The 26,357-nt window shown below is 48.3% G+C and overlaps 1 protein-coding gene across 2 annotated transcripts in view; it reads right to left on the bottom strand.

The window, feature by feature from the left end:
- The window catches only part of OTOF (otoferlin), a gene marked incomplete at both ends in the record, with an annotated part of 90,075 nt that extends 65,109 nt beyond the window's left edge, over window positions 1-24,966 (bottom strand). For both annotated transcript variants that reach the window (XM_081254982.1, XM_081254983.1), the window contains 2 exons: window positions 9,433-9,491; window positions 24,888-24,966. In XM_081254982.1, coding sequence (XP_081111108.1) covers window positions 9,433-9,491; window positions 24,888-24,966 — 138 coding nt within the window. The remainder of the gene's footprint in view (window positions 1-9,432; window positions 9,492-24,887) is intronic.
- Between the last annotated feature and the right edge of the window lie 1,391 nt (window positions 24,967-26,357).

Raw genomic sequence — 26,357 nt, 5'->3', positions numbered from 1 at the left:
CACATCACCTAGGATCCACCCCGTGTCAGCCTCCAAACATGTCAGGGGACTCAGGTAGTAGCTGAGCCAAAGATAGCTACTCAAGTTGTCATGAGCCAGCAAGCCCCACGCAGGAGCACACGTTTGCTGAGCGCCTCCTGTGTTTGCTGGGCACTTCCTGTGTGCCGGGCTCTGCGTGGGGAGGGAGGGGTGTGTCTCAGGAGCTACTCTCTGGGTAGTTCTGAAGACAGACACAGACCTGAAATTGCAGCCTGGGATAGGAACATTGACAGAGTAAGGTGGCAAGCATTAGGGGCAGAGGGAGGGAAGAGGACCTCTGTCTGAAGGGGGGTCTCAGGAGCACCGGGAGTGTGGAGCTGTGACCCAGTTCACCAGCTCTAAGCTTCGCCGTGACCTGGCAGGTGCTGGCCAGGGTGGCGGTGTTCTGCATCCTATCAGCCCCAGCTATCTAAGACTCCACGGAAAGGTTTCCCTGATGCAGGCTGGAGAATGACCTAGGTTATCCTGGGCTTCATCAACTGGGTTTGAAACCATCCTAAATCAGCAAGGCAATGTGCTTAAAGAGACAGCCCTCTAAATATGGGGGCGGGGGGATATTTTAGGATGTGTTGCAAAGCTTTAGGGTGCAATGGAAAGAGACTGTCTTGGGAAGTTAAAGACCCAAGACTCAAACTGGGTTTTTTCCTTTGTTCATTCTTTCACTCAGCAGTATTTCCCTGAGCCCTGTGCTGGGTGCCAGGCCATTCATGAACCAGACAGGTAAGTTCCTGACCCATGTTGTTCACAGCCCATGTCTTGCAGGTACAAGTGAAGTGGGAAGATGAGCTCTGACCCTCCACCGCCCAGGCTGATGACCTCTCCCTCCTCTGGGCTCAGAAGGCCCATAGTCCATCTTTTCTGTTCTGGATCCATCTCCCCTCTGGACTGAGCCCCTTGAGGGCAGGACTGAGCCTTGTCCGCTTTGCAAGTGGCCATAGGCTCTGGAATTAGACTAGGGTTCAAACCCTGATGCACTACTCATTGCCTGGGGTGTTGCCCACCCAGTGCGTTGCAGTGAGTTATGAGGCTTGCGTAAGCTCTCAGCCCGTCCTGCTGTGTACCAAGCACTCAGTACCTCGCAGCTGCTCTTATTCCTACAATTGTTATTGTTATTCTGGCCTCTGCTGGGAGGTCTGGTCCACAAGAGCCTGGTTAAGGCCAAACCAAGCTGGCTTGGAGTAGGCTGGGTGTGGCCATGCCCCCACCCCCCCACCAGGGGCCTCTGCTGGCTTCTGGCCTGGCACGAAGGCTGTCTCTCTCCGTCTCTGTCTCTCTCTCTCGTTAGCTTCTCCATAGTTGTAGGTTAAATGCAGGATCTCAGGTTCCAGCCTCTGGGAAAGGAGACACCAGGTCCAGGCTCTGTTTCCACCATTGTTGTTCAGAGCACTGTCTTTCTGCCATGTCCACCCCCCACTGCCTCAGGTTCCTCCGCTGTGCCTGCAGCGGGCCCTCCCATCCTTGTCTGAGTAGAGGAGGGAGAGACATTTGTTTTCATGTCTTTTATTTCATTTTCAGCCATGCAACATTTCTGTGAGGCAGACAGAGCAAGGAGTCTGACCCCATTTTTCAGAAGGGGAATCTGAGGCCTGGAGAGGTTGAGTGGCCAACCCAAGGGCACAGATTTCATTAACACCTCAATGGGGACTGTAGCCCAGGTCTCGTGACTCCCAGGCCAATGTGCTTTGTACCTCACTGAGCTGGTTCCCAAAGGCCCTGGGCACAGTAAGGGTGAGAAAAGAGACTTGCTGGGAAGCTAGGAGACCTCCAGAGGTTTTGTAAGGGGCAGCTGAGGTTTCTTTTCCAAGCTTATTCTGGAACCACTGACAGGCTGGTTCTTTCAGGAGCCAGCTGGGAAAGTTTAGGATTTGTCCACCCGAGGCTGGGGAGACAGATATAAGTATGGGTGCAGTTCCAGGCTGTCTTTGCAGAGTTCCCTGGGCCCTTCCTTAGAAGGAGGTGGGACCGTTGCCTCCACTGCTTTGTGGGGTGTACCCTGCTGACCAGTGGCAGCCAGGCTGCAAGCTGCTTATGAGAAGGAGAAATGGAGACGGGGTGTGGAGAGACCCCAGCAAGGCCTTGCAGGAGTGTCAGGGGTCAGGCCAAGCAGCTTTCTACTGCTGCATCCAGAGGGACCTTAGTATCTAAGGACCCTGGCTTTGCCACTTACAGCTGTCACCTTGGGAAAGATACGTAGTCTCTGAGCCCGAGTTTCATCACTGTAGTTGCTGTGGAGACTGGATGGAAGAGGCCTTGCTCAGGACGCAGCATGGTGCTGCGGTGGGAAACTGCTGCCATGATCTTCCCACGGGGCCGCCCAGAGGGCAAGTGACGGGCAAGTCCGTGTCCCGTGGGAGGGCCTGAGCACTGCAGGTCACTTAGCATCCTTGCCCCATTCCACCAAGTGCTCGTGTGTGTGTAAATTTCCCCGGGTGGGAGCTACCTCTCCCCGCCTCACGGCTGCTCTCCGATACTGGCCTGTGCTTTTGCCCATAACTCCCTGGCTTCCTCCCCTTCCTGGTCTCTCTGCACAGACCCGGAGGATCCCTGTGCCCAAGTTCCTGCAAGGATCCTTGTGTACTGTTGCACCTGCCTCTCCCTCTGGGGCATCTCTACCTGGCCCTGGCACACATCAGGTGCTCAGAATGTGGTCCCGTGCTCGGGGCGGCAGGACTGACTCTCCCCCTGCCCCGTGCTGGGCGGCCCTGGGAAGAGGAAGGACACGGTGATTAACTTGGAATGTCATGTATACCCGTGGCTCAGGTGTCCCAGGGTGCAGTTAATGGAAAAGAGTGACAGTGCCCTTATAAGGGGCATCAGGTTGCTCACGGGCTGGAGGTCTGGGTGGACATGTCCCCTGGGATACTTGGTGAGAAGGAGGGAGTCGATGCTGTGCCTGGCTGACTGGGGGCAGACGCCCAGGGAGGCAGGGCTGAGCGATTGAGCCAGGAGGCCTGCATCCTCACCCAGGCAGGCCCTCCAGCTCGGGGCCCTGACTGAGGAGGTGGTGCGGAGGGGATGGAACAGGCAGGTTGTGCAGTGGGGCTCATCTGAGGCTGAGACACCAGGCTTAGTACTGGCAATGTTTCCATTGTCACGACAATCTCTCATTGTGTTCACGGTTTTACAAAGAGACTTCATACCCATCGCGTGCCCCATTTGACAAGTGTGGTAGCTGAGGCTTAGAAACTGAGGCTGAAAGTCATACAGCCAGGAGGCGGAGAAGGCAACAACAGAACTCTCACCAGGGAGGGTACAGCTTGGGGGCTGTGATGCTCAGTGGTGGCCTGAGCCCAGGTGAGAAGGTGGCCTGAGCCCAGGTGAGAAGGTTGAGACCTTGCTCCCCTGTGCCTACAGCTCTGGTCCTACCGACACAGCTGTACCGTGTGGGATGGGCCCAGAATGAGGAGGAGACAGCAGGTCTCAGTGGCTCCTGGAGGCTGGTCAGCTAAATGCTAGCCTCAAAGGGAACAGGCTGTCATGAGGCTCTTTCCAGCCCAGACAGAGCCAGACGTGGGGGGCGAGGCCCAGGAAAGCTGGGGTAAGCTCTTCTGGTGTAGAGCTGTGGCTTTGTGCCAAGATGGTGACTTAGGACTCTGCTACCTCTCACCCCAAAGTCAACCCCGTAGGAACTACAGAAGCAAGAGGGGAATATGGATTCTAGGAAGTAACGAACAAACATGCAAGCAGGTATGAGAAACCCAGGGGGACCAAAGGCTGTGTGAACTGACATGAGCTGGGGAGTATGGCGGCTGCTCAGGTTGTGGGGGAGGGGTGAGTGGGAGCAGCAGCGGGAGAACAGGTTGGAGGAAATCTTTGCAAGTTCTGCTCTCATCACTCCCTGGCACTACCTTGGGGCAACGGTTGCCTGCTCCTTTACTGATAAAACTGTGACAAAAACCCTACTGGGATGAGGTTTAATAAAAATAGATGCTGATAAACCAGCTGCCTCACACTTTCTCTCATTGAACCCCCAGAGCTAGTTTGTTAAAAATCTCGACTGCTTTCTGTCAACCATGTCTCGCCTTTAAGGCTTCGAGATGAGACCCTGACTCTGTTTCTGCAGTGACTGGGCGCCCCTGGTGTTCACGCCCACCCTTCAGCCCCTAGAGGCTGACACAGTAGGCTTTGATGGTTGCTCATTACTCATTACCAGACAGAGTAGCTGATACCAGGGGAGCTCAAACAGGGCAAAGTAAAGAGACTGGGAGAGTATCTCTCCTATAAAAAAAAAAAAGACAACAGACTGAACTGTATACACCAACTGGAACAGGATCATTAGAATGAATGGACCATAAAACTATGTATCAGCAATATAAAACAAATTCAAGGCATCATAAGAAAAAAGAACAAATTAGTAAATTGGAAGATCAAGGTGAAGAACTCCCTCAGAAGACAGCAGCAAAGGATTAATCAACAAAAACCAGAAAAGCTAAGAAATGGCAGCTAGAAGCAGTACTGACATCTGATCATAGGAGTTGCAGAGGCAAGAACAATATAAAAGTGAATGTTTGAAAAAAATGATGGAGATAGAATTTTCTATAATAAATGAAAATGAAAGGCCTTAGATTTGAAAGAGCTCACAAGATAGTGCAAAAAAGCAAAGATCAGGAAACCCACAATTAGACACATTATAATAAAATTTAAGAATATCAAAGATAAAGGACTTATATTTGAAGTTGTGAAGGAAAGAATTTTGAGCTTAGAATTTTATAACTGATGAAACTCTCATTCAAATTTGAAGAAATAAACACATTCTCAGATTTACAAAGCTTTAGAAGGATTGCTACATAAAAATTCAAATGAAAAATACTTTTGGAGGAGGTACTCAAATAAGAAGAAAAACAATTCCAAGAGATGCTTCAAGAGATATGAGAAATAAAGGTGATTAAGTATCTTGGAAAAGACTATTGTTGTCTTTATAAAGAAAAAAGAAGGCTAGGACAAATAAAGGAAAAAGAGAACACACCTTCATAAGAACCTAGAATTAAAAGTCTAATCTAGTCAATATCAGCATTAGGATGTGGGCTGAGGTGGGGAAATCAAAGAGGCACAAGAGAGTATTAAGGTACTTGTCACGTTAGGAGAAATTATAATTACTTATTTATTTGAGTTCTTAATAGGAGAACATAAACATAAGTATGGAAGGCTGACTACCTACCTTGAAAAAAAAAACAGAATACATAGCTTTTCAACTAACAAAAGAAACTCAATCTATCCAACTGAAAGCTGGAAAATAGGAAAAAAAAAAAAGAAAGAAGCAGAAAATACAGTAAATGGAAAATATAAAATAAGATGGTGGTAGAAATAAGTCTTATAATAATAGCAATTACTGTAGAGGTAAATGGGTAAAACTAATCAATTAAAACAGAGAGACTCTCACATTGGGTAAGAAAACAAGACCTAATAATCCATGCCCTAAGAAGACACACTTGATTTTAAAAACGGAATTATTGAAGATAAGAACACGAAAAAAGACATACCAAGAAATTAAAAGGATCGAAACAGATATACCGGGCAAACGAACCAAAATTGGCTGAGATAGCAATCTTAATATCTGACAAAATGGAAATTAATGCAAAAAACAACATAAGAGACAAAGAAGGATATTAAGTGCCGGTTGAGGGAAAAATAAGCAAGATGATATAGCCATAATGGACATAAAGGCAACTAGTAACAGTTTCAAAACACAGCAAGCAACAACTGACAGAACTGCAGGGAGAAATATATAAATCAACAATTGTAGCAGTAGATTTTATTTATTACAGTCATTATTGAAACTGATAGGTCAAGCAGAGAAAAATAAACAGAACATTTGAAGAATTAAATAATATAAATAATAAGCTTGAGCTTATATAATATCAAGCTTATATTGAGCTACAGATAGAACCCCACACTAAACAAATTCCTTTTAAGCAGAGGGAGCATTTATGACCATGAATTAGGTCATAAGAGAAGTCTCAGTAAATTCCAAAGGATCAATACCATACAGACTCTGTTCTTTGATCATAATGCAATAAAACTAGAAATGAATAAAATAAGGAGCTATAATTTCATACATGTATTTATTTGGAAACTAAATAACATATTATTGTATAACTCTTGGGTTTAAAAGAAAATCGTAAGGGAACGTAAGAAAAGTTTAAACCTGAATAATAGTGAAAACATTATATATAAACATTTGTAGGATACAGTTAAAACTGCACATAGAGCAAAATTTACAGCTTCAAATACATTTATTAAGAAACAAGAAAAGTTAAAAATAATAGGCTTAGCACTCAAGAAGTTAGGAAAAGAGCCATAGAGTAGAATAAAATAAACAGACAGAATGCAAATAATTAAGAAAAGGGCAGAAATCAATGAAATGGAGAGCCACAATAGGGGAGATTAATGAAGCCAAAAGCTGGTTCTTTACAAATACTAATAAGATAAACAAATCTTTAGCAAGACTGACCAAGAAAAACAGAGAGAAGATACAAATAAATGAAATATGGAATAAAAAGGGGGAAATAACTTTAGGCACAGAAAAGATTTTAAAACAATCTTAAAACAGTATGATCAAATGTGCACTAATAAATATGAAAACCCAGATGAAATGTAAAAATGCCTAGAAAAATGTAAAAATCCAAAATTGGTTCAAGAAGACATACAGAAAGTGAAAAGGGAGTCAAAGAACTCTCCTCCCCAAACTGTCCAGACTTACAAGTTTTTACATTTGATTCTTCCAAAATGTCAAGGTAAATTTCTGTCTTATGCGTATAGTTCCAGAAAATTTTATGTATTATTGAATTATGAAGATTTTATGAACATAGCGGCAAAAATCCTAAATAAAATTATTTGCCAATTGAATCTGTGTATTAAAATTAATACGCTATGGAATATACTAAAGGGATATGTTATAATTGTCTCAATTGGTGCAGAAAAAGTTTTTGATAAAGTTCAACAACCTTTTATAATAAAAACTCTTAGTAAACTAGTAAACAAAGTTACATAGTAAAATCCTATTCCAGCAATTATTTTTGGTGACAAAACTTTAGATGCATTTATTCTCTTTAATATGGAGAATGCAGAAAGGACACCCACCAAAACCATTGCTGTTTAACATAGAACTAGAGATCACAGCCAATACGCTATGGAAAGATAATGAAGTAAGGAGATAGGATTGGAAAGGAAGAGATAAAACATTTCGTTTTGTAGATAATATTATCATATAGATAAAAACATAGAATCAATAGATAAACTATTAAAATGAACAAGAGGATCAATATCAAGTTCAGCAAGTTTGCCAGGTAAAAGAGGGACTTAAAAAGGAAAGGAAAGCATTTCTCTATGCCAGCAATAATCAACTAAAAAATGTAATAAGATACCATTCATGATAGTAACAAAACCATAAAGCATCTAGGAAATAATCAAGAATACATAAGACTTCTATGTAGAAAACTTTAAAATCCTAGTAAAGGATGGAATAGATGATTTACTATTATGAAGAAAATGACATCTTCCTAAGTTAATTTTTAAATTCAATAAAATTCAATCAAAATTCCATTTGGTTTTTGGAAGGACTTAATAAACTTACTTTAAAATTTATCTGGGAGAATAAAGATCCACAAATAGGCCAACTTCAAAAAAAAAAGAGTAAAGAACTTGCCTCATCAGATATTAAGACATTTTTAAAAAGCCATATTAATTAACACAGTGTGGTAAAGTTCAAGAACAGACAGATAGTCTAAAGGAATAGAATAGAAGACTCAGACATAGACTTTAACATACAATAAATGGAAGAGATGATTGCTTGCTTTGCAAGCTGATGTTAGGAAATATGGTTCCCTTTATAGAGAAAAATAAAGCTGGGCCCCTATCAAAAACCACATACAAGATAAAAGATACAACTATAAAATCAGAAAATGTAGGAAAATATATTTGTAACCAAGAAGAGTATATAGACTTCTTCAACAAAACTTGGAAACATGCCAGGATTAAGAATTCCTAGTCAATGAGGGGCACCAGGGACAAAGTTAGTAGATAGATGGTAGACTGGGAGAGGATATTTCAATATCTTAAACCAACAAGGAGTGGGTATCTAGAACATACAAAGAGCTCTTGCAAATCAATAAGAAAAGACAGCTATAACAATAGGAAAAAAGGGCCAAGAATATGGACAGGCAATTTAAAGAAGAGGAACCTTTAAATGTATCTTTAAAACAACAATGAGGTATCATTGTTAGCCTGAGGAGAATCAGAGAGCTGTATAACACCAGGTGTACATGAGGATGTGGAAAACAGGCACTGCTAGTGTCAACCATGACAGTCCTGGGTCAAATTAAGTGTATGCATAGCCTATGAGCTAGCAATTCCTGGCCCTGGTGTATATCCCAGAGAAATACTTACACAAGCCCAAGGGGCATATGCATAAGAATATCCATAGCATCCCTGGTGGTGGGGAGTTGGAGGCAAGCTAGGAATTCCTCATGGGGGGTGGGTGCACAGGCGAAATGGGTAGGGTGATTAACTCACGCTGGGTTGACCATGACTTTTCTGCTTTTAGCCCTGAAAATCTGTGTCCCAGGAGCCCCCTAAATCTCAGGCAAGTCCCAGGATGGTTGGTCAACCTAATGTGTGTTGGATGTGTCCCATGGAGTACTGTAGAAACAACAGATTAGCATAGCAATGGATGGAATTTAAAAATGGTGCTCACTGAAACAAAAGGAAATATTTAACATGACACCATGCAGGTAAACACAAATTATATGCTTACGAGATAACGATACCAATTTTGTAAGAACACACGGGAAATCAAAAGATACACATGTTAAACACATTAGAATGGTTGTATATGGAGGGAAAGAATACGGAGATAAAAGAGAATGCGTGCATCCATCCATCCCTACCTACACACTGAAGAACAAGAGGGGACCTTGTAGGGACCAATGAGACAACGTGCCATAAACGGAGGCAAAAGATTTTCTCAACCATCTGAGCCTGAGGTTCGAAAGAACAGAAAAGCTTCCTGCGGAGCCACAGTGGGAGAGGTAGCCCACTAGCTCTTGGAAGATGAAGGGGTGAGGTCCGTGTGCAACTGTATTTGTTGGAAGGTGGGTTAGCCTGGCCCTCCATGTGCCCAGGGAGCAGGGAAGCCCCTCCAGGCCTGTTGGATGGGCCTAGCTGGCCCTTCTCTGTGCCAGACACTCTGCACGGGGCTCTCCTCTACAGAGGTCCCTGAGAGGGGTCCTGGGTGGAGGGGACAGGAAGGCTCCCCGCCAGCTCCCACCACTCCTCCTCCCAGGAAGCAAGGAGCTCTGGGCAGGCTGCCCCCCAGGGTGTGGGAGCAGCACACCCCCAGTAGGCGGGGAGTTGCTGGTTCCCCTCTGGGCTTGTGCTGCCCCAAGGGCATCCTACCTCTGCGAAGTCAGCCACATCCTCACAGTTCTCCAGGACCCGGGAGTAGAAGGATTGCCCTGGTGGGGAAAAGAGGCAATTATAGTCAGAACTCCCTGGACAGTAAGCTGTTTATTTAATAGCTCCCAAATTCAATTCTTTTATATATGAATGGACAAAGATCTCAAACCATTTAGAAGTGGTAATCAGTGGACAGGGGGAGTGAGAAGATATTGAAAGCAGCATGCTTTGATTTTTTTATTGTATACACTTGAGTTCGACATTTTTCAATGACTGTGCTTCACTTTTGTAATTGAAAAAAGAATGCTTTTAGATCCCCACCAGCCTAAACCAATGGACCATTCACTGAAGGGCTACCTCCAGGTTGAACTCAGTCTCATTCTGAGGGTTAGTTTGGGTTGTCACCAGCAGACAGGCTGGGGACCCAGGAGAGGGGTGGGGGAGCAGAGTGTGCTTTTCTCCCCCTGGAAACACCGGGAGATCTGTCAGGACCAGCGCCTGGCCAGGGAGGCATTGGAGTGAGTCCCCTCTGATGCTCCTTGGTGATGGGGCTCCATCCCCCTGGGAACCACTTCTCTCCTCTGGCCTTGGTGGCCTCACCTGTATAATAAGAGGGTTGGTGCAGGGATATCCAGGGCTTGCCTGGTTTTTAGAATTTAGAAGCAAGTCCTAGTTCAGTATGAAGCTGACAAGGAGGTGGCCAGGGGTTTGATGCCAGAGTCAGGTGGATGGTCTGAGGAAGGGTGTGTGTGAGACTGTGTGTGTGTGTGTGTGTGTGTGTGTATTTGGAGGATGGGGGCACATGGGGAGGGGTTGCAACCAAGATAATAAGGAAGAAGCTATAAAGCGAAGACTAGAGACACAGAAAACAGATGTGGAGTAGACAGATGGGAAAGAAAGATTCTTTAGCACTAGCCAGGGACAAAACAAAACAAAACAAAACAAAAAACTAAAAAGAAAAATCTCAACGACAAATCCCAAGGCAGCCAGGGGAGGAGAGGAAAGCATGAGGGATGGTGCCTGAGCCTCTTTTAATTTTTCCCACAGGCAACATGCAACACAAATTGAGAAGCAGGTGAGCATATCTGTGCACTGGGGCTTCCCCAACGAAAGCCTGAATAATCAAAGGCTCTTTCATCCTGGAAAATGGTAATGAGCCTGGATATGGCTGTGTTCAAGCGTTTCCCTTTCCCGCAGTGAAACTGAGCAACCCAGCCAGAGGGGAGGGAGGGAGGGACAGTCCAAGATGGTATTACAGGGTTCAAATATGCATGAAGCCACTGGAGCTCAAACCTACCCCTGCTTGTGTATTTCCTATAGCCTTGTTGGAAAAGATGTAAAATACTGTGAAATCAGCCATTGCAAAATTTATACATCAGGGCTGTGTTCTGAAAAGCAGTAAAACCTCATTGCTCAGGCCCCGGGGATTTAAATGTGGTGAATATTGTCAAACCGGATGAGCTAAATTTTACCTCTAGATATTAAAAAAAAAAAAAAGGTTTGCTGAAAAAAAAATCAAATCAATGGCACAGAACGGTGGAAAGGACCACTTATTAAGAAAACAGAATGTCCTTAAGCATTTTTGGACAGCCACTTTTTAGGAGGATTTGTACAATCAGTGACAGGGATAATTCCAGTGGTCCTTTTCTATTCATTAGGGCAGAGCCAGGGGACCTCTGTCACCCCTTCCAAGTTATCAGTGGGGATTACTCACCCCATCTCTCGTTTCAAGTTCGTTTCCACTTAACATCTACTCTACTCAATACCAGTCTTGTCGACATTTCAGTTCCATATTAAATGACTTTCAGACAAAACCATTTAAAATCCCAATATCCAATCACCTTTGTTGCCACTGAGATTGAGAATAAGTCTGGAGAGAAAGGAAATAGCCTGTTCCCTGCTGTGGAGAGGCTTTTGTGGATAGACTGAGCAGGAGATTAAGTGGGGAAAATTGAACAGCATCCTTCGTTCCTTCGGAGGCTCATGGGATAGCTGAGCTCTTTGGTCTGAAATAAAATCCTCCTTGAGTCGATAAATGAAGTTTGAATAGCAGACTCTGTGATCACACTGTAATAAGTGCCATGACATCAGATATACCCAGATGGAGGGGTCCGGAAGTCCAAAGCTTAATCGAAGTCAGTTGTATGTTATTTGCCATTTTACAATATCCATATGGCTACTACTCCCCTAAATGACGTTCTTGTCTCATAATGCAGGATGGAGTGCTAGCTTTCATGTGATGTGACTTAAGGGGACAAAACGTCCCCATCTGCACCAAACAGCTCTCTCTTCCAGACAGTTTACTTTGCTAGAGCCAGACCTTGAGAACTGGCAGGCGTATAGGGACTGGGCTGTGAGCCGGTGTGCATTCGTTCATTCCCACACACAAGAGTGTCTTTTATTTCTGCTGGGTCAGCACAGCCATTTGGCCGTGGAGGATGGTGGGCCAGCAGTTGTACAAAGATAATTAGAATGCCTGAAGAATCTTATTACAATCCAGAAGGGGGACAGGTCAGGCATGTAAAAGGCTAATACATAAGGCAAAATTTGGTCGTTGGCATGCAAAACAAGTATAAATAAATTGAGAACACAGGAAAAAGAGAAGTGACCTCAACTTAGCAGATCAAAGAAGGTGTTATAGAGCCATGGGCATTTACACTGGAAGTTCGGATGGAATCTAGAAATGCAGAGACACTGGGGGGAAGAGAGAGAGATGACGGGACTTCAGGCAGAGAAAGGGGTGAGCAAAGGTTTGAAAGGATGAAGCAGAGAATGGAGCCCGGAAGGAGTAGGACACAGGACAAGTGTGTTCTGATGGTGAAGGGAAGAATGAAAAGTGCCTCCCCTTGGGGAGCAGCCCCCCAAAGGAAGACCTGGACTGGGGGGTCCTAAGAGGGCGCAGGGTTGGGGGAGTGGACCGTTAAGGGGAAAGACAGTGTCCTGAGGACAAGCTTCAGGGACATGATGGTTTTGCCCAGGACCTAGCCCTCTGGGCTGTATCAGTACCTGACATTACTCTTTTCCTAGTGTGAGCTGAGAAATAGCGCAAAGCACCCTGCTTGTGACTCAGACCCGTCACTATTATTTCTTTGCGTTATTTAACATTAGCCAGACCTCACTGTCTGCAGTGCCTGGGATGGCCTGTATGGAGGGTGGCCTGGTAATCACCTATTCCCTGCTGCAATGCTGTGACGTCCCCAGCATCTGTTCTCCCCCTGTTCCTCCACAGCACCTCAAGAGGGTGGCCCTGCAGGTTTAATTCCCCCCCAGTTCCAATCAGCCTGTTCCTTTTCGAAGGCCAGTTACTCCCACAAGTGTGGGGAAGCAGGGCCCAGGCATCCCTGTGTGCAGAAAAAAGCCAGGCTTACTCAGGTTTGGGGCCTGATGCCGCAGCTGAGGCTAGGAGGGCTGGAGCTGGCTATTCAATCCCCGGGGTCTCAGAGCCATCATCTCTAAACTGGCGGCAATTATCCTGGACGAGCCTACATCCTGGAACCACTGTGAGGTTAAGAATCCGCCTGTCAGTGCAGGGGACACGGGTTCAAGCCCTGGTCGGGGAAGATCCCACATGCCACGGAGCAACTAAGCCCGTGCGCCACAACTACTGAGCCTGCGCTCTAGAGCCTGTGAGCCACAACTACTGAGCCCATGTGCCACAACTACTGAAGCCCCTGCTCCTAGAGCCTGTGCTCTGTGGCAAGAGAAACCACTGCAATGAGAAGTTCGTGCACCACAACGAAGAGTAGCCCCCTGCTCGCTGCAACTAAAGAAAGCCCGCACAGCAAAAAAGACCCAATGCAGCCATAAATAAATAAATAAATAAATAAATAAAACGTTAAAAAAAGAACATTCCTATTCCTCAAGATGTTCCCTCATCCCCCACTTTCCATAAGTCTCTACCCCTCATACGTAAACCACTGCTCTGATTTCTAACTCTTGATTTTAAACTTTGTGTAAATGGTGGTATCATACAGAACGTACTTTTGTGTATCTGGCTTCTTGAAGTCAATGTAATGCTTTTGTGATTCATCTACATGGTTGTATATATCGGTAATTCATTTAATTGTATTGTTGAGCAATTTCTGTTGTATGAATAGACTGCAACTTGATCCATTTTCTTGTTCATACTTTTGGGATTGCTTTCATTGTCAGGCTGTTGCGAGTAAAGATGCTGTGAACATTCTTGCAAAAGTTTTTTTGTTGACCTATCATTTCATTTCTTTTGGGGAAATACCTAAAAGCAGAATCACTGGCTCATAGCATAGGTGTATGTTTAACTTTAGAAGAAACTGTCAAACACTTTCCCAAAGTGATTATACTATTCTACAATCCCATCCACAATGTAAAAGAAATGTTCTATATCCTCACCAACATTTGGTTATTGTCAGACTTTTACGTTTCAGTGCATGTGATGTATTTCATTTTGGTTTTTGAGTTTCATTTCTCTGATGACTAATGATGTTGGTCACATTTTCATGTGTTTATTGGCCATTTCTATATCTATATCATGAGCAAGGCAAGGTTGTCCACTCCCACCTCATGTTTTATTCAGCATTGTACTGGAGTTCTAGCCAGTCATTATTTTTCCAATTTTAAACTAACCTTGCATTCCTGGGATAAAACTCACTTGTCATGATGTGTTACCCCTTTCATATATTGCTACTCAACTGACTAATATTTTGGTAAGAATTTTTACATCTTTGTTCATGAGGGATATTGGGCTCTAATTTTCTTTTTGTATAAGGTCTTTATCAGATTATGGCATCATAAAATGAATTATGAAGTGCTCTTCCTTCTCCATTTTCTGAGAGTTTGTGTAAGATTAGCATTATCTCTCCCTTAAATATTTTCTAGAATTTACCAGTGAAGCTGTCTAGACCTGAAGTTTTCTTTATGGAAAAGCAGTTTATCACCACCACCACCGCCATCATCATCATTATCATTGTTATTACAAACTGGATTTCTTTAATAGATACTGGGTTCTTTAGGTTTTCCATTTCTTTTTGTGTCAGTTTTGGTCAGTTGTTTTTCAAGGGATTCGTTCCTTTCATCTGTGCTGTAGAAATATAAAATTATTCATAATATTCCCTCAGTTTCCTTTTAATGTAACGATATCCCCTCTTTCAGTCCTGATACTGGTAATTTGTGTTTTCTTGTTTTTTCTCGTTCACTTTACCTATTAATTTTTTTTTAAAGAACAAACTTTTGGCTTTGTTAGTTTTCTCTGTCGTTGGTTTTCTATTTCTCTCCTTTTATTATCCTGGGATTTAATATTTTAGATTGTATTTATTTTTATTTATTGAAACATAATTCACAAACCATAAAGTTCACCCACTTAAAGTGTACGATTCAGTGGTTTTAGTATATTCACAAGGCTGTGCAACCATCATCACTAATTCCAGAATATTTTCATCACCTCACATGAAACTCCATACTCATTAACAGTCACTCCCTATTCTCTCCTTCCAGCCCCTGGCAACAACGAATCCATTTTCTGGATCTATTCTGGCCTCTTCATACAAATGGAATCATATGATATGTGGTTTTTGTGCCTGGCTTATTACACTTAGCATAATGTTTTTAGGATTTGGGTTTAATTTTCTTTTCTTTTTTTTTTCCTTTGACTGCGTTGGGTCTTCGTTGCTGCGCAAGGGCTTTCTCTAGTTGCAGTGAGCAAGCGCTACTTCTTTGTTGCAGTACGCAGGCTTCTCATTGCAGTGGCTTCTCTCATTGCAAAGCACGGGCTCTAGGCATGCGGGCTTCAGTAGCTGTGGCATGCGGGATCAGTAGTTGTGGCTCGTGGGCTCAGTTGTTGTGGCTCGTGGGCTCTAGAGCGCAGGCTCAGTAGTTGTGGCGCACAGGCTTAGTTGCTCCGTGGCATGTGGGATCTTCCCAGACCAGGGCTCGAACCTGTGTTCCCTGCATGGCAGGCGGATTCTTAACCACTGTACCACCAGGGAAGTCCCTACTTTGCTTTTCTTTTAGCAGCTTCTTAAGGCAGAAACCTAGATCATTGATTGTAGGCATTTTTCTTTCCTGCTATAAGTATTTAAAACTAAATGTTGATATGTAGTATTTTCATTAACATCCAGTTAGAAATGTTTTATAATTTTGCTTTTGTTTTCTCTTTGACCTTAGGTTATTTAGAAGAGTATTGTTTAATTTCCAAATATTTGGAGCTTTTAAAGATCTCTTATTGTTACTCATTTCTAATTGAATTCCAGTGGGGTCAGAGAATATACTCTGTAAGATGTCAGTCTTTTGAAATGTATTGAGACTTGTTTAATTACCCAGCATATGATCTGTCTTGATAAGTGTTCCATGTGCATATGAGAAGAATGTGTATTTTTCAGTTTTGGGATGAAATGTTCTAGAAATGTCAATTAGGACAATGTGGTTGATGATGTTGTCCAATCTTCTATGTCCCTAATGATTTTATTGTTTAGTTGTTTGTGATTCTCTCTTGTAATAACACTATTTCCCCCTGTGAGGAACACTACTATTCAATTTCATAATGACAGTTGATGGGACCGTAGAATGAAGAAATTCAATTAAAAAGGAGTTGTCGGGCTTCCCTGGTGGCGCAGTGGTTGAGAGTCCGCCTGCCGATGCAGGGGACACGGGTTCGTGCCCCTATCCCGGAAGATCCCACATGCCGCGGAGCGGCTGGGCCCGCGAGCCATGGCCGTGGAGCCTGTGTGTCCGGAGCCTGTGCTCCGCAACGGGAGAGGCCACAGCAGTGAGAGGCCCGCGTACAGCAAAAAAAAAAAAAAAAAAAAGGAGTTGTCCAGGAAAACAGCTATTCCTTAAGTTCCTTACACAGTGTGCTCTCCAAAGATCACCAGCAACTCAGAGATCCAGATTTGGGTTCTGTAGAGTCACTGGGCATCTCACAGGGGAGGCTGTCCTTTCCTTTTCCCCCACTTCTCAGCTAGATGGAGGCCCCATCTATCTCTCATCTGTTGTTTTCCACAAATCTAATTCAAATATCATTTCTTACCTCCACTCACTTATCTCCCCTTCCCTCACCCTGTTAACACCCAGGGACACGGTAGAAACTCAGGCTTAGGTGAGGGATTCACCTGAGAGCAGGGACAGGGCAGGGATTATAAACCCCATCTCTCTGGCTCAGCTCAAAACTGTGCTTCCTTCCAGGTGCTGCCTCAAAATGATTTTGCCATGTAACTAACGGATGACTCTGTTTCTCATCTTTCAGACCCAGGCACTGAGGCAGAGAGAGAGTGTGATGTTTCCCCTCGAGCCTAGGACAGCACGAGCCACACTCTCAGCAGCTGTTGCATCTTAGGTTCTCCCCCTCTGTGACAGATGGAGGAGCTTGTGGTCTCAGTGATCCATGAGCTGTGCAGAGTACCTCCTCCGTGTCAGGCACTGGGAATATAATGAAGCATGATGGGAGTGTGACTCTTTTTACATCCTTAAATGGGGGGAAAAATATTGTTAAAACTGCAGTCCTGACTTTATCATAAACCTTGGCTTTTCAAAAAAATCCAGTGAGTGAAAACTGACTTCCAGCTAAGTTGATGAGCCCTGCTGTTTTGAAAAATAAAACAGAAGCAAAGACTGTTGAGCCAGCCTCTCAGGGGTGGATCAGTCCAGGTAGGAAGCAGACAAGAGGCCAAAGGTAAAAATGATCTTGTGATATTCTCTGTCTCAGGAAACCTTTCTGGAACTGTCAGTGGAAGAAACAGATCACTGCCGGGGGCTGCCGGGCTCGGGGGCTGCAGGGTCCCCTGCTGCTAACTGCTTGGCTGTCCTGCCACACCTGCAGGCCACGCTGCTTCCTGTTGCTTCTGTTTCAGATTTGTTCTGTGCCAGGCACTGTGCTGGTCCCAGGGAACCTGGTGAGGTGCCTGCCCTGGAGGAGCCCACCCGGATGGTGATGGCTCCAGGTGTTTTTCACCTTATCATCTCCATGTCTGGCAGAATTTGGGGTGTCAGCAACTGGCAGGAGTCCAAAGGAGAACTCCTACCCCCCCCCAGATCCTTGGGTCCATGGGATCCCCAGGGTCACAATCTACTCTCTTTCTGTCTCTCTAGAAGGCTGCAGCATGAGGGGCCCTAATTAGAATAATCCTTACATTTTACAGCACTTTACAGTTTGTAGAGCCTTTCATGTATATCAACTTTTTCATTTGATCCCAAAGCAGCCCCGTAAGAACCAGGCATACCTCGCCTTCTCCTAGGTCTTCACTTGCCACCTGGACTCCTAAACCACCGGATTCCAACCACTTTCCTGGGTACTCAGGGTACCAAGGCAAATTTCGGGCTTCCTGGGGGACGTTCTCACTAGAATGACCTGCGGGCAAGCCCATCCTCTTCGTGCCCCCGCAAACCTGCTCTTCCTTGTATGCTCCCCGGCTTCACTGGTGGCCTCACTGTCCACCCAGGTACTCAAGTATGAAATCCAGCGGCACCCTCGTCCTGCCTTCTTGCTCACTCCCAATCCCAGAGCTGCCTCCTCCTCTGAACGGATGTCACCCCTTCTCTTCAAACCCACAGCCCCCCTTTTGAGGCACAACTCTCTCTGCCTGTACCACTGCCCCTCCCTGGGCTCCTGGCCTGAGGTCCTGACCTCCAGATCCCCAAATCGGATCTTCCCACCCCATCCTCTTGCCAAGAGCTTTGGTGACTCCCACTCAATTACAAGGCAAAGTTCAAACTCCAGAGTGTGACACTGAAGACCCTCTGTGTTTGAGCCCAGCCTCCCCTCCACCCCATTCCTACCCCAGGCCCGGCCAGCACTCCCTGTTCCCCAAGCCCTTGACACGGCTCCACACCATCACATCTGTACTGATAGTAGCCCCTCCGCCTGGAATGGGGCCTTTCATGAGTTTTGTCTCTGCCCAAATGCTATCCCCTCTCAAGGGTGTTTAAACATCAGCCCATCCCCTGCTCAGTAAGATCTCCTCTCTGGGCCTGTGCACTTTTCCAGCTTCATCTCGTTGACTCACCCGCTCAGGGCAGCTTCTGGAGCTCCTGGTCTGAGTGGGCTTCTCTTGCCTCATGCTGCCTTGCACCTGTGCCTCTCCTTCCAGAACACTCACCCCGCTCCCAGTGACTTGTGCAATGACCGTCTCCCCCTGAGGGCAGGGACCTTGTCTGTCTCATTGGCTGCTGTCACCCATTGCCTGGAATAGCACTGAGCTCATAACTGGTCCTTGACGAACATTATTACCTGGATGAATGAAGGAGTGAATGGATGATTAAATACGTGACTTACGAAACACATTAAAATATAGCTTATAATGAATTGGGAAAGAGTTTATGACATAAATGAGATAATCAGAAACTTGATCACTGGATACTTGATAGTATTAAGGATTTATTTCTTTTTTAGGAGTGATATAATAGATGGGTTTTTTTTTGAGTCCTTGATTTTTACAGCTATATACTAAATATTTACAGAGGAAATGGTGTGGTGTTTGGGATTTACTTCCAAATTATTTGGGGGGTGGGAGAAGGAAGGGGTACAAATGAAACAAGTTTGGCCCTCAGTTGACAGCTGTTAAGACTGCATGGGGAGAACTTGGGGGCGTTTATACTAGTCTCCCTACTCGAGTATATATTTTAGATTTTCCATTCTAAAAAGTTAAGAATAAAAAAAAAGATCAAACTCAGGGATGGGAGTAGGTGGAAGGGATATAGCTTTTATGTTAGCAGTAAAGGTGGGTAAGGTAACCAAGACTTTGCAATTCAGGGAAATTATTTGCAAGTCTGTCCTTGAGCACACTGACTTCCAGCAGCATTTTTGCTGAGGGCCGTTTGCAGCCGAAGACAGTTATATGGTCATTTCCATAGCATGAAAACACACCTGTCTCATCAAAGCAGGAGAAGCTTAGGGAACATGCAGCACCCTCTGCTGCTCTCCGAGGTCTGCAGCGGCTTGCTCTGGCCCGGGGGGAAGAGGATATTGACTGCCTAGGGCTTTAGGCACAGAAGATCCACTCCCCCAGTGATGAGGGGCCTGGGAGTGCTCGGAAGAGCGGAGGATGTGGCGTAAATCCCTCAGGCACCTCAAAAGCGCAGAGCTGTGTCCACAGCCAGGCGTGCACTGCAGAAGCTGTCCTAAGGGTTCCCTCTATCTGCCGCCTTCACTGGGGCAACACCCGCCCCACATCCTCCCAGAGAGGAGGTGCTGGGCGGGGCTGGAGTGCACAGGCAGGTCCAGGCGTCCCAGGAGCATCTCAGGGCTGGGACACAGGGGTACTCCGCCTCCTTCACCAGGGGTGGTAGAGAAGTCTCCGGATAGAAATCCAATTTCTCACCAAGGCGGAGAGTTCCCCCATTTTAGTGGGAAAATAAATCTAATTTGGAGCCTGAGGTGGTCCCTGCAGCAGCCAGGAGTAGGGGAATCTTGTCCTCAGTGCCCAGGCGGGGGCCCCAACCCCTTCCCAGCACGCAGTCACCCACCCGGCCGTGCGCTCCTTTCCAGGCTCTCTAACCTCCATCTACTACCTGCAGCCTCTGCTGTAGCCAAACCTAGTGGCTTCCTGGCCATCGGATTTAAGTGGCGTTCCCCTCCTCTGGCCTCTGGTCCTGTCAGTCCCTCACTCAGAATGGCCTTGCTTCCGCCAGCAACCCTCCCTCGCCCCTCCTTCCGCATCTCCACGTGTGCGAGCAGCTATTCAAGACCCAGCTTAAGGGCTTCCTCCCCGCCTCCTCTACCCTCTCCTCTGCCTTCTCACGAAGCCTTCCCTGACCTCTGCAGCTGGGAGCAAGCAGCCATCCTCTGAACGTGTTGCAGTTTACTCCCCGCCCCTAAGTGTGCCTTGGCCCTCTGTGTCTGGCAGTGTTTCTCCATGAGGTCTGTGCACATTTCTTCCCCCGTCAGATTGTGAGAACCTGGTTCCTTTAAGCCCCACCTTGTACCTTGTGCTCTAGGCAGCAATGCTCAGAAAGAGCATGTGCCATGGAGCGGGAGGGCCAGGGGAACTGTGCAGCCTTTCTTGCTTCCGACCTGAGGACCATAGCTGGACTGCCCAACATTTGCTAGAAGATGAAGTCAGCCTCCCTCTGGGGCCCTGAAAGATCCCCTGGGTTGGGAGGTCGATGCAGGGAGCTAGGGCCAGGATTCTTGATTCCTCCACTTCCTGATCCCCTTTGGATAGACAGCTGGGGGCGGGGACATTCACAGTTGAGGACACTGAGCCAAAGAATGACAGGGTCACAGAGGAAGAAGGATTTAAACCCACTAACAAGTGAGTACCTCAAAGACATGCCGTTTCGTATTCATTTTGATGACTTGGCCCAGGGCTCAGCACAGGGCTCAATTAGGAGAGCTAAGATCAGATCCCTGTCTTGAAGGTGCTTGGAGGTTAGTACAGCATACAAACTGGGGCAGTTTCTGAACTACAAAGTGCCCTAGCTGAGGGGTGGAAGGAGCATGTACACAGTACTGCAAGGGAGGGTGAGGGCTCCACAGAGGAGGTGACGGCTGCGCTGGGCCTTGAAGGGTGCACAGAATTAACGGGGGTTCTCAAGGTGGAGACGGCAGAAGAAATATGACGGCTCGAGGCTTGGAGGTATAGAAGACTTGGCATCTTTGGGGAATGGCAGGAAGTTCAGTGCAGTGGGAACCCAGTGGGTGATGTGGGGAGGGAACAAAGAAGAAAAGTCAGCTGGGCCAAGCGGGGAGCCTCCATAAAGCAAACGTCTGTGCCAATTACCAGGTCAGGCGAATTATGTGGAGATCAGAGCCAGCCTCCAGAGATCACCCATCTCACCCATCGAGTCCCTAAAGCCGGTATTTTGGCAAGAAAACTCAGGGATGGAGAGTAAAGGAAGATCAGGAGGCTGGCCCCAGACAGTCTGTCACTTGGTTCCCTGACAGCCCAGGAACCCATGCCTGGGGGCTTGGATGGGGCTGAGAACTGGGCAGAAGGTTGGACTAGAGGATCTTAGAGGCCCTTCCCACTCTGCCTTCCGTGGCTCTATGATGGATGCTGGGAATTATTTCAGGGGTTGAAAAAGGACAGCTTAAGCTAACACTTCCTCCTTTTGAGTAGTGACCTGCAGGCAAGATGGCTCCTTCCCAGACAGCCCACTCCTGATTCTGGCTGCACCCCTCTGCGTTAAATGAGGACCGTGGTCTCCATCTTGCTTATGGGAAGCAGAGGCCCCGAGGCCCTGTGGTCCACTTGCATGACGGGGACTGGGGTCCAGGCCTTCTGGTGTCTCCTGTCTGACTCAATGGACTGTGACTCCTGCAGGTTAGGGGCTGTGTCTTCGTCCCCCTCAGGGTTCCAGGCCTGTCCACAGATATCAGCACATTCAGTGAACAAACGAATGAGGGCAGGACCAGGTTAAGAGTGGCTGCTGGAGCAGTTAAGAGACAAGAGCTACAGATGGAGCTGGCTGGTGTGCGCTGAGCCGCAGGGTAGGTGGCCAGCTGACCTGGGATGGCAGGGAAAAGAGGGGTGGCCGGGGACAAAGCTGGAGCATGACCAGCCCACATGGGAACAGGGGTCTCAGGGGTGGTCTGCCCCAGGCCTGGGTTCCTGTGGAACATCTTAGCTGGGGGTCCCTACAGAGCAGAGGCCAGGCCAGTTTGCCTGCTCCTGGCACAGGTCGGGAGCCCCTCAGGCGTGCCCTCCTCCCCGCTTTATATCTCGCACGCTGCCCTCTCGCCTCACTCCTGGCTGACAGAAGGAAGCTGGGCTGGAGAGATGATAACTCAGAAGCCAGCAGCTGCCCCAAGTAGAAGTGAAACAGTTGTCTCACAAACACATTGGTCATTTGAATGCTCTTTCCTTAAGACTCTTTCATACCTATTTTTTTCACTGAAGCAGCCTGACAAAGTGAATGTTATCATTGTACCCATTTTACTGGTGAGTAAACTAAGGGTCAGAGAGGTGAAGTAAGTGGAAGAATCCAGGTAGGACCCAGGGCTTTTGACCCCATATCTACAGATTTCTCTACCACAACCCCATAGGGCTCTTTCCTAAGTGTCCTGTGTCGTGCAGCACAGAAAGTCAAGCTTTATTTCAACCAGTTGATCTGGTCTACCTGGGCCACGAGTAACTCAGCTGGTGCTCCCTCACCCCACCTGGCATTGAGCTTCACTCAAGGGATCAGGGGAGCTCAGGGCCAGCATCTCCCTCTGACCGTCCACTGGCTTCTCGTTTCTCCCTGCAGGGTACTTGCTTGGACACCCGTGGTTGTGTGTGCAGGAGACACTGTGGAACATTCTAGAGTGAGTCCGTTCCCTCTGAATTGTAGTTAGTGTTGGTCTTTTGGGGCATCTATAGTTGTCAACTGCTGGCAGCAGCAGGTGAATGGCTGGGGCATCTCTGGTTCTTGCAAAGGACTCTTTCTGGAAACCTGCTTGCCATCTGCCTGTTCCTGCTGCCCACCCCACTCCCCAGGAGCTCTGCCTACGGTCACCTGCTGCAGATGCGGAGCTTGGAAGTGGATTTCTCCACTCAGTCCAGAGGGCACAGGTTGCAAATAGGCTAATTCCTGTGTGGTCCACTGAGGTTAGAGGACCAGCCCCACTGCCCAAAGAAAAAGGTGGGCATCCGATAGACAAGGTGCTCAACCCAAGTTCACCAGGAGGGGATAAAGAGGCTTTCAGGGTGGAGCAACCAGGGCTGGGATGAGGTCTTGTGAACTGGGGCCACTGTGCTTCGGTCCCTCCACGAAGGCTGTACAGATCTCTTTACACCTTGGTTTTTCTGCCTGCAAATGGGACTGGTTTGTGCAGCCTGGGACTGTTCTGTCATGGCAGCAACAACACGGCGACCTGTAGCTAAAGACCCAAATACTGTGCTATCTGCCCACTACGGGGACTCATGTCACAGATGAAAGGACACACTTGCTTTTTCTAAAGGCAGCACGAGCTGGCAGGTGGCACGCGGAGATCCAGGGTGCTGCACAGAAAGCAGTCTGGACGGGTGTGGGAAGCAACAGGCTGCCCAGCCCCCATTCCTCTCCCTCCTGCTTGCACGCACACCGTGATCCCCTCCACCTCTGCCTGTCCTACGCACAATAGGCCACAGGGTGGACAACCCAGGGCCTCATGCCCAGAGCTGGCCTGACTGAGGGGGTGACGTGGGTGCCCTGGTGGCTGCTGGAGAGGTCCTGAGAGGGCTGCCCCGTGGTCTCACCTCTCCCTCCTGACGCAGGTGCAGACGTGTGTCCAGCCTGGGCCCTGATGCTCATTTTGCTCTTTAATCTGGTGGGTTCTCTCAGCTCCTCCCCTACTCTCCCACCCCGCCCCCACCCTCAGAGCCCTCTCTGGGGAGAAAGGGCCATGTCTAGTGAGAAGCACCCTGGCCTTTGGTCAAAGGCTGCCAGACATGCCCCTGGCCCAGGGGGCTGGGCTGTGGCCGGGCAGAGGCAGAGGCACAGGCAGAGGTGAGTGGGTAAAAAGCAGAGGGAAGCCTGGCCTTGTCTTTCCCTGCTCAAAACCTTCAGGGGCTGCCCACTTTCCCCGGGGTGAAGGCAGTCTTACCTCCTCAGCTCTACCTGTCTCTCTTGCCTCAGCTCGCACCTACCCCGGGATCCAGGCTTATGGAGCATCTGTCTGTTCCCGTGTCCCAGCTCCTCTCCTGATCTTGGGCATCCTGTCCCCTCTGTCTGTTCTGTTCTTACCTCTTCACCTTGCTCCTTTCTGCTGTCCCCTTGGGTTTCAGCTGAGGTGTCACCTCCTCCTGGAAGCCTTCCCTGACCACCCTGCCCCCAGCCTGGGTCAGGGTGCTGCTTCTGTAGCTTGCACCCTACACTCATCCCCATCCTCATCGTATCACACACTTGTCCCTATTGTCTGCCCACGGGTCCTCCTGTCTCAGTGGATGTGGGCTCACTGAGGGCAGGGCCTGGGTCATGCCCAGCCCCTGGCCTTGGCACAGAGATCATAGTAAATGGTCACTGGATGTGTGAGAGGGAAGGAGGCTAGGAAGAGAACCGACAGAGAGGGAGGCTGGTGGGGCTCATAGGATCCCTGACCACAGATAGACCTGCGAGAAGCCAACAGTATCCCCATCATGCTGGTTTCTAGGAGCCCCCCGGGTCTTCCAGGCTGTACACCCCACCCCCACTCTGTGCCCAAGGAAATCAACCTGCAGGAGGGAGAGGGAGAGGAGGAGGGGCCCAGGGAGACTCCGCAGCGCTGGGTCCCTCAGCCCTGAGTTCCCCTGAGCCCTGGGGTGGGGTCCTCACTTTTGCCTCCCCAGGACCTCCTGCAGGCAGAGGACTCCACAACCCTCTGGTTGGCACATTGGCAAGTGCAGGGAGAGACACACATGCAGACATGGAAACGTGGGGGACCCTGATTTTCAAGAAATCACAATGGTTAGTCAGGTCAGGGGCAGATGGCTGCCCGTGAGAAGACTCATCGCACCAACCCTGCTAGAACTTTTCCAGTCCATCCTCCCCTCCCTGCCCTATCCCGTCAGCCCGGAGCTGGGGTCCCCATAAGACAGGAGAGTCCCTACCTCGGAAAGTCACTTTGGCGATCCGGTCGCCCCTGCCCCGCAGCTCGGAGACCGTCTTGAGGTGGACGAGCAGAGCCATGCTGGTGCGGGAGCCTGGGTACCGCCAGGCGGGAGCAGCTGGGGAAGGAGTGAGCTCTGTGGATGGACGGCGCTCGGCACACGTGCCTCCCTCCTCTCTCACACCGCCTCTTCTCCCCTCCGATGCTGCCCACAGAGACCAAGGCAACCAAGCCCAGCTGCTCCTTCCAGCGACTCACAGCCTGGCCAACCTCCACCCCTCCAAGTTGTCAGCCCAGCGTGTGTGTATCTGTGCGTGTGTGAGTTGTGCGCCCGTGCGCAGCCTAGCAGTGCAGACAGTCTGAATTCATTATTCAGAAGCCGCCTGCTCCCAGATAAAGGACGGCCCAGCTTCAGGTGTCTTCTCGCAGCTCCTGGGGCAGAGCTGCCAGCCCTCCCCTCCACAGGGCCTGCCAGGCAAGCTCTCCTGCCACCAGGAGTGGGAAGATGGGAGTGGGCATGAGCGCAGTGGGCTGGGTGTGGGGCGGCACCCCTCCCATGGGGGAGAAGGAACTTTATTATCTGTGCACAGGAAGCTGAGCTGTTGCACTGATGTTTCAGGGTGCCTCCCCCCCAGTCAAGCTGGCCAGCAGGGCTGCTAGTGCCCACCAGGCTCAGGGGGCCTGGATGCTCTGGATGGGTCACACTGTGCTATGTAGAAATCCCAGCCCAGGGCCCTTCAGCTGGAAAATCAGCACCTACTGGATGACATCAAGGCTGTGCCTGGTGACCGGTCCCTCAGAAATGGGAGCCCTAAGAGGACAGGGAATGTACTTTCCCACTGCTCTCATGGAGATTAGGACCCCAAGAGGCCGGGTCCTGACTCCCAGGGATCTGGGAGGATGGAGGTGCTGTTTGGGGGGCACTCAGGAGCCAGGCTAAGCGTGATTGGAGATGCCTGACTGGGAAGGCCTCAGAGGCTTATGTTTTACTAAGGGCAGTACTTCAGGTCCAGGGCACTAACCCAGCCCCGTCCTAGGGCCCGGGCGTGGCGAGATGTGCTGCAGGAGAACTGTCAGCTGTGAGTGGTTGGGGAAGGGATTTCTGTGGCAGAATTTCCAAGGACCAAAGGAGATCTGCCCCTCCTTTCTTCCAGCAGCACACCCCTGGAGGGGCTCAGTGGGAAGGGGACCCCGGGAGCTGGGGTCCCTGAGCCTGGAGCCTTTGCAGGGCCATCTGCACCCTTGTTCTTGCTGTTTGCTCTGCATGGAATGCCCCTACCCCATCCCTAGCCTCTCGGTTTAGCCCGACTGGTGCCTATACCCGGAAGTGCCTCTGCACCTGCATGGCACTCAGGCTGGGTCGGGTCCTTGTCTGTGCTGCCCCCGTCCCCTCTCATCCACTGCTTCCTTGGGCTGCTCCACTTACTTCCCCCGACCCCCGACTGGGAGACCCTGGAGCACTGCACCCTTG

This window comes from Mesoplodon bidens (genome assembly GCF_964165515.1).
Source record: "Mesoplodon bidens genome assembly, chromosome: 14".
Lineage (NCBI taxonomy): Eukaryota > Metazoa > Chordata > Mammalia > Artiodactyla > Ziphiidae > Mesoplodon > Mesoplodon bidens.
Note: the sequence above shows the minus strand (reverse complement) of the source record. Positions and strands in the feature narration are given on the sequence as shown.